An 8219-nucleotide genomic window follows, 5' to 3' on the forward strand; every position below is an offset into this window, starting at 1 on the left:
AGAGAGAGAGAGAGAGAGAGAGAGAGAGAGAGAGAGAGAGAGTTTACTATTTTGGAGGAGCTGGTGAAGGAGCTGGTGAACTGGGATCCTTTAGGCGAATCGCAGGTGTATCTGAAGGTGGATTGGGAGGAATCGGCGGGTGTCCAGAGATCTTTGTCCGAGACCGTGTCGTAACTGGACGGTTTGACGATGTCTTTGGTGGTGCGGTAAGGTTTTTGACACTTTTTGAAAAGCATCACCGTTTCCACTTTTTTCTCGCCATCCTCCTTGTCCTCGGGACAGTCGCACATTTTTCGCGCATTTAAGATTCTTCTCTTTTCTTTTCCTCTCTTTCTTTTTTTTTCTCTTTTTCCCCGTTAATTTCGTTCGATCAATACATCGATTCGCGTTGGTTAAGGGACTTAATTGAAAAGGTTAAATGTCGATCGAGAAACGAAATATCGAAAACAAAATAACGATGACGAGATACGAGATGGATTCAGTGTTGGCAATGTTTGATACAATTAAATTGATTATGATATTGGAAATATTTGATTATCAATTGTGATCGAGGATTAAACGATTTAGATTAAACGATACGATTAAGGATCGAATTATTTAATCGTTAATTGTATCGAGAATTAAATTGTACTTGTTATTATCATAAATTAATCATCGGATCATAGCGATTAATTGTACTAATTCTTTCATGTTTGTCTTTGGATTTAATGTTAATCCACTTTGGCCCTGTTAGTAGTTTATAATCAATATCGAATATAAAATTTCGATTCAATTATCACAAATCGAAAATTAATATTCCTAACATCGCGAAAGAATATCATTATTTGAAATTCTTTGATAAAATAAATTTAATAGTTAATTGTTATTGTGACAATTATTATGAGAAAACGAAACGTAACGAATGACAAGATGAATTTTCCAGATGCCTCGAATGTGGTGGAACGTAACGAAGAACGTATATTTGTCACGCCTACACCCGCAGACAAGATTACGAAAATTACGGAGTACAAAAATACGGAAGGAAGGGTGCCTAAAAGATCTACGACACTGTACGCTACGCGAATACGTAAAACAAGCACTTCGATGCCCACCAATCTAGACGAGATGGAGGATCTTCGAATCGATAGGCAGAAGGTAAGTGAGAAAGTAGTGAAAAAAAGAAAAAAAAAGAATCTTCGAATAGATAGAGACGGAAGGTAAATGAGAAAGTAGTAAAAAAAAGAAAAAAAAATATGTCTGTTTCTCGACATATATATTTGTAAACGTATACGTAGCTTCCAGCTAGCATTTGCAAGTCAAACGTGGTGTGTATCTTTTACCGTGAATAATAATCATTGACATATATTGTCTTGTCGCGATTATCCGTTTAAAGATCCTATAAATAAAACGAGATAAAAATCATATTTTTCTCTCGAGAGAATATATATATATATATAAATAAAATTATTTTGTTTATTATTTTGAAAAATAATATAAATGAGAAAATGTCGTTGAATTGTCTGTATAACAAATGTGTCTATCTATTTCCTTGAAAAAAAAGAACAACACTGAATTGAACGCTGGAAAAATAAAATTGGAAATACGATGATAAATTATCTTTTGTTTTTTTATTTTCATACTTGATATTTATTCTTGAATATAAAGCAAAATTTATTTGAAATATAGTAGGAAGATGAATTCTTTGAAAATAGGATAAGAAATCATTCTTCAATTGCAGTAAAAACTTCACTTATGTGATTATCTATCCAGAGACAATTGTTCACCAGATCCATATTTATATAATTTTCCATTGGCTATTTTCAATCAAATTAACAAGATATAAAAGAACTTCACGAAATATTTTCTCTTCAATGCGTAATAATCAACATGAAATATTACAAATTTTTTTACGAATTAATATTTTTCTACTTATTTTGTATCAACGTTTCTGATTATATATCGCATTGTAAAAATATATAAATTAGCTTGGTTAATTCATACAAATTCCATTATTAAAATTACATCAAATCTCGAACGAGGAAAACGTCTCGTTTCAAATCCAAGTTTCGATCTTTCCCCTACCCGTTAAAGATCGAGTCGTTTCGTCGATGTAAAAGCGCGCGTCTGATTGCGTAATATTTACCATCCGTCAACCTATGCACCTTCACTCTGCCGTTCTACGTTTCCGTAAGAGTAGTTCTCGAATGCCGCTCGAAGCGACAGCTCCTACTTTCCCGATCGTAGGACAAACGCGTTTATCGCTCGTTCGTAGGTGGGGATAAATACGTTATCCTTCGTCCTCCCTGTTTTATCCTCGTCCCTCGTTAGCCCGAGATCACGAGTGGTCAAATTTTCGTAGGGAACCGCCTCAAAGTTCACGAGATCGGAAAGCGACGACAGCAGCAGCGTGACGTTCAGCAACAGCGGTTCAACGCCCAATGGAAGTCCTCTCGGTTCTGAGACCGAGGAAGAGGCGAACGACGAAGAGTTGGCCAAGTGAGTGACAAATCCTATCCTATCCTTCGAGATTATTTTTAATTTAAAAAAAAGAAAGGAGAGAATAATTCGTTTCGAATCAAACGTAAATTCTTCGTTTTTCTCTTCGAGATTATTCTTCTAACGATTTAATTTAAAGAAAAAGGAAAGGAGAGAGAGAGAGAGAGCAGGAATATCGAATCTTCGATATCGATGCTCGGGCGTAAATTCTTCGTTTTTCTCTTCGAGATTATTTTTAAACGATTTAAATTGAAAAGAAAGAAATAAAAGGAAGAATGCTCGTTTCGAATACCGATGATCACGCATAAATTCTCCGTTTTTACCAGTTGAAACCAGTATCGTGCGTTTGGTTGGCGTACGCTCGCCGCGAGAGAATTGTCTTTGGATTCGACCTTTATATCGCTTCAGGGTTATCGCAACACGAATACGATCGAGCGTGTTTCCCAATCGTCAATAGCCAGTCGGTATTCGACCATTAAACGGACTTTTACGCGCAAACAAATTTCTGCGCAGTTGCGTCTTGCGCATCGTTTCTCCATCGTACAATTAACGATGCATTTGGCGACATTGATAAAGTGTTCGCTCGCGAGATTTTGAATCTTGAAGCCCTCGCTTTCTTCCTCAAAAAAATTTTTTCATACTTTTTTTTCGAGATCGAGATCGAATTTTACGAACGTTTCGTTCGTGCGAAGAAAATGATTCCGAGATACGACGTCGACAGTGCGGTGTCCCTTCAAAGGTAAAAAAAAAGGAGAAAAAAGAATTCGTTTTTCGATTCGAAATATAAATCTATTTCTATTATATTTCTTTTCTCTCTCTCTCTCTCTCCAGAGTACCGTTGCAAGCTCCTCCTCGAAAGAAGAGCAGACCCATGTCGTCAATGATGAACCAAAAATTGGGAAACGATCCGATGGAATTATCCGGCGGGCAGAGCGCGACCTCCACAATAACGAGCGTCAACAGTATCAGCAGTTTGCTCAAGGAGAAACTTCAGTTGTCCATTCCCCAAGCTCTGCGCAGCAGCAAGAAGAGGCAGAACGCCGATTATCGGTAAATAAAATTTTTCAATTATGATTAATCTCTTAACTACTTAATTCCATTTAATTGTTTCCAGCCTCCGCGCTTTCGTCGGGATATTGTTTCTCTGCGTCGTTTTCCTCGTAGGATTCGCGCACATTTATTACACCCAACACGTTCTCCAACGGGCCTATTTCGACAAATTTAGGTATATACATAATATATACATATATTAATTTAGCTATATACATATATAAATTATATATACACATATAAATTTAGATATATACAACGTCGAATTTTTGATTAATCGGTGTGAACGTTTTCCAGGTTCAATAAGAACCAACGGGTGATGCACGTGTACAGCAGCACAGGGGTCGAGGTGATATCGGCGCGGCTAGGCGAAGGTATATCAGCGGACACGGGTGTCTTCCCTTGCCTGTCCCATTACCAGAGGGAGGACTCGGTTTGCCTGGAGTGGCTTCAACAGGCGCGTCTGTACCTCGCCCACACGAAACACCCGGACATGCACTGTTACCACGTCACCTGGCAGAGCCTGAGCTCCCATTACAACCCGAAAGATTGCTTCGATTGGTCGCCGAAAAGGGGCCATTGGTACGGTGGTGGGCAAGTTCAAAACATGCCTTATCCCCTGGAGCGTGGCCGCCTCGAGCTCAGCCCGTTCATCACGGGCGACATCGCCAAACATCCGTTCGGTAACGTGTTGAAGAGGTATTTCTTGAATTCGAAGGGGGCCACGATACTCGTCGACCCGGAAACGCCGCTCTACGTGTCCATCAGGGCGAACAGAAGCAATCACTTTTGCCTGCAAGCAAAACACGACGCTTTCGCTTACGTCAATTACCTCACGCCTTATCCTCAATTGAATTACACCATATGCGCCACGGACAACATGAAGAATTTGCACTCGTCAATGGCGGAAAAATCTTTGTGGGACGGCCTCAAGCCGGACGAACTGTCGGCCGTTCATTCACTGTTGACAGAGCCGGTCTGGCAAATATCGCCCACCAGCGAGGCAGCCGTTTACAATTACACCGAGGACGTGATCGCTTTGCCGTTCTTGCGCCAAGGCCACGTTTTGCTGAGCGAGGAATGGCAACCGAGCGCGGGCGATTTCGTCCTGGACGAGGAACGATTCCCATCGATGGAGGAAACTATCAATATCATTCATCGTAGGGGATTTAGGATCGTCTTTACTATACAACCGTTCATATCGACCGAGTCCATCAATTTCAAAGACGCGGTATCGAATAGGTTATTGATATCCGAGAGAGGAAGCGATCCAAGAATACCCGCTCTCACCAGGTGAAATTATTTTCTTTCTTTCTCTTCTCTTTTTCTATGTTAATCGATGGAACAAAAGATCTCCATCTCGACGATTCTTGAAACACGTACCGTTCGTATTTCTTTCTCCGTGTATAATAAATGTATATATAAATGTATATACTCTGTGTATTGTAAATTTTGGTTTTAAATTAATATATTTTCTTAATCGTTCTCGAGAAAAGAAATTGTTCGTAACGAGGACACGTTTCAAAGTCGCGAAATTAGAGGTGGCTCTTAATTATTATATACACTTGTATCTAAGTGATCTCGTTCATTGTTGCACAGGTACAAGCAGAGCAACAGCATAGGCGTTCTCGACATTACGAACAATAAAACTCTTCCTTGGCTTCAGTCCAAGCTCGAAAGTTTGATCACCAAGTATCACGTGGACTCGTTCTACCTCGATTTGGGTACGGCTCAAGACATGCCTCACTACTACAAATGCGGCCAACCGTTGATCAACCCGGACCACTACAAAACGATATTCACGAAATCGATTTTGGGATCCGTGCCGGTGATCGGCGTCTCGGGGGCGATTTCCAGGCCTCGAGCCCCGGTCTTCGTCTCCCTTCCCCCATTCTCCTCCTCGTGGAAGGCGATCAAGACCGTCATACCGACGATTCTCACCTACGGGATACTCGGTTACCCGTTCATCATGCCGGGCGCTGTTGGCGGGGACGTTGCCCTCCCCATGTCCGACAACAATCCCGACAACGACTTCGAGGTGAACCTGCCCGACAAAGAATTGTACATCAGATGGTTGCAATTGTCCACCTTCCTCCCCGTCATACGATTCACCCATTTGCCGAGCAAATACTCGGACGATTCCGTTCTCGAGATAGCGAAGAGATTGACAAGCTTGAGGCAGAAAACGGTGACCCCTTTTCTTAAGAAATACGCGAACGAGACACTCGACACCGGCCTGCCGATTATACGACCGTTGTGGATGCTCGATCCAACCGATCCCGCTTGTTTGGTCGTCTTCGACGAGTTCTCCGTAGGGGAGGAGCTTATTGTTGCGCCCATCCTTCATTCGGGCAGCAGGCAGAGGGAGATCTATTTACCTGCGGGCGTTTGGAGGGACGGGATCGACGGCAGCCTGAGAAAGGGGTCCAGATGGATCCATAATTACAGGGTCGCCGAGGACAAAGTCGCGTATTTCGTGAAGATACCGGACAACACGAGATTTTAATCGGTTCTTTTTTTTTTTTTTTTTTTTTTGTACATAGAAAATTTTCTAAAGAACGAGACGAGAAAGGAAGAAGTATCGGAAGATATTTTTTTTTTTTTCTTTTCAAGAACGTTTTTTTTAAGCAAATTCATTCGGGACCAGAATCAATCGATATCAAGGGTATCGATGCATTTTTCATTTTGGAGACTGCGGACGAAAATGTTAAAGAATTGTCGCCCTGAAAGTATTTATTTCTTTATATATATATATATAAATATATATATATAAATATATATTTATTTTATTTTATATCGCGTATGTTTTACTACTAATAAAATGTCACGATGTTTTAAGCCTCGAGTAAAATTCGATAAAAAAGAAATATATACTCCAACGGAGAGCGGATGTGTTAACAAGTATTAAAAGATTCTATTCCCTGTTGTCGCGTTAATATATTCTAATGCTGAATAGAGATACGTCGAATACGAGCAGATCCATTTTATTGTGTGATATTTGATATCCTGAAAAGTACCAAAAATCTTCGCTTAAAAAAAAAAAAAAAAAAAAAAAAAAAAAAAAAAAAAAAAAAAAAAAAAAAATCAATCAATCACGTTCCTAAATTCTGCTTCTCCTCGTGTTGCTGTTGCTGCGGTTGTCGTTCCTCCGGCCGTTGCTCGACCGTGTTCGGTTGAAACGTGAGCAGGGACTCCCTCGGCGAATACTCGTCCAGAAACTTTTGAAGATCGCAAAGTTTTTTAAACTCGTTTTGAATGTGTTGCATGTGCTGCCACCGAAGGTTTTTCAAACGCTTTATACATTCGGCCGGTGTCTCGTGATGGCTGGACACGTCCTTTGTGAACAATTCGTAACAATCACCGCGAAGCGCACGTACTATCTCCACAGAGTATCCTTGCTCTGTTAATTCTCGATTCGATTCTGTATTCTGAAAGAAGCAGAGAGAGAAAAAAAAAAAGAAAATAAGTAAATAATATTCGAGATCGAAAAGAGGAAAGGTGACAGGTTGCAAGGGAATAATTTAAATTCAATTCATATTCTTATTCCATTCGTTCGAGAAGGAGAACCTTTTGCTGGCCCGGCGAAGTGGCGAATTTCTTGCTGAGAACCCGATCGATTAGACCAATGATGTAACTTTTAGTCGCTCGAAGATTAAAATCAGGATTTAAATCCCCTCCAGCGTACGTGTTCTTCCTATTGGGAATATCTTGTTCCTCGTCCTTAACGGCCAACTCGCAATACGAGCTATCCTCTCTCGTTTCCTCCGTGTTGCTCGTCGATTCTTTTCCAGGACTGCAAGGTGAATCTTGCCGGGTGGTGGATCGTTGGCACGGTTTACAGACAGGCCGGGCGTTCTCGTCTTCCTTTGGCAACTCTTCCTCCTTCGCGTAATCGTTCGTGTCGATTGCCAAACTTTTATGCTTGGGCTGGGATAGAAATTGGAAGATATAAAAATATGTCGTTTGATCGATCGAAATTCGTTTGTATAATTCATTCAGGAGGAGGAAAGGAATAATACTTGCCAATTCTTCCCCGTTATTTTTCGAAGTTTGCGAGGCGCACCCTTTCAAGATGGAAAGTTTATTCGGCAGTGGGTCGCTTTTCTTTTTCCCTTGCACGTTCCGATTTTCCTCCGCTCCTTCCTCCAAATCCATCTTCTTTCTATTCCCGTGTTTACCGGCCAAGTTGAATCTCAATCTGCCCCTTGTGTACAACAAGTCGGCGTCCTCGTGGTCGCCCAACTCGCGTTTCATAAAAATTCACGTTTGTTAATCGTCGAAAATCGTTTGTTTCGAAACGAAAACATTTCAAAGTACGCAATTAGCATATTACCTGATGATGCTCGTCCCTCATGTAATAGCTCTCCTTCTTGTAACTATTCTTCATAGATCTCGGATATTCGTAACATATATTGTCGTTTTCACCCGAGTGCAATATGTTCTTCATGATCGAATGCACCTGATCCTGCTCGATCCTGCATTGCCGTCGATGAGTATTCGGCTGCCTTTTCCGCGAGTGATAATGAGCGTACGCTGATCCGTTACAAGCCGATACCCCGTATAGCCTCGGCGATAAAGTGTTGCTCTGCGACTTCTTGAACGTTTGACTCGTTGGATTTGTCAACAGATTCTCGTACTCGTTCAAAACAGCGTCCATATTTTTGGAGCAACTGGTTAAAAAAAAAAAAAAAAAA

At 40.9% G+C, this 8219-nt stretch overlaps 3 protein-coding genes across 3 annotated transcripts in view; 1 reads left to right on the top strand and 2 right to left on the bottom strand.

The window, feature by feature from the left end:
- Window positions 1-892, bottom strand: part of LOC122716033 — a 2770-nt gene extending 1878 nt beyond the window's left edge. Inside the window, 1 exon segment of the mRNA XM_043938717.1 lies at window positions 17-892. Within this exon segment, the coding sequence (XP_043794652.1) occupies window positions 17-290 (274 nt within the window). The 5' untranslated portion in view covers window positions 291-892.
- Window positions 1-6319, top strand: part of LOC122716030 — a 12951-nt gene extending 6632 nt beyond the window's left edge. The window contains exons 6-11 of the mRNA XM_043938714.1: window positions 923-1134; window positions 2339-2475; window positions 3307-3525; window positions 3590-3700; window positions 3823-4818; window positions 5125-6319. Coding sequence (XP_043794649.1) covers window positions 923-1134; window positions 2339-2475; window positions 3307-3525; window positions 3590-3700; window positions 3823-4818; window positions 5125-6031 — 2582 coding nt within the window. The 3' untranslated portion in view covers window positions 6032-6319. The remainder of the gene's footprint in view (window positions 1-922; window positions 1135-2338; window positions 2476-3306; window positions 3526-3589; window positions 3701-3822; window positions 4819-5124) is intronic.
- A 199-nt stretch (window positions 6320-6518) lies between these two features.
- LOC122716031 overlaps window positions 6519-8219 on the bottom strand; it is a 2625-nt gene continuing 924 nt past the window's right edge. Inside the window, exons 3-5 of the mRNA XM_043938715.1 lie at window positions 7859-8195; window positions 7093-7767; window positions 6519-6953 (exon numbers count right to left, since the gene is read on the bottom strand). Of these exons, the coding sequence (XP_043794650.1) occupies window positions 6618-6953; window positions 7093-7767; window positions 7859-8195 (1348 nt within the window). The 3' untranslated portion in view covers window positions 6519-6617. The remainder of the gene's footprint in view (window positions 6954-7092; window positions 7768-7858; window positions 8196-8219) is intronic.

This window comes from Apis laboriosa, unplaced genomic scaffold (assembly GCF_014066325.1).
Source record: "Apis laboriosa isolate Shangri-la unplaced genomic scaffold, ASM1406632v1 scaffold41_cov147, whole genome shotgun sequence".
In the NCBI taxonomy this organism is placed as follows: domain Eukaryota; kingdom Metazoa; phylum Arthropoda; class Insecta; order Hymenoptera; family Apidae; genus Apis; species Apis laboriosa.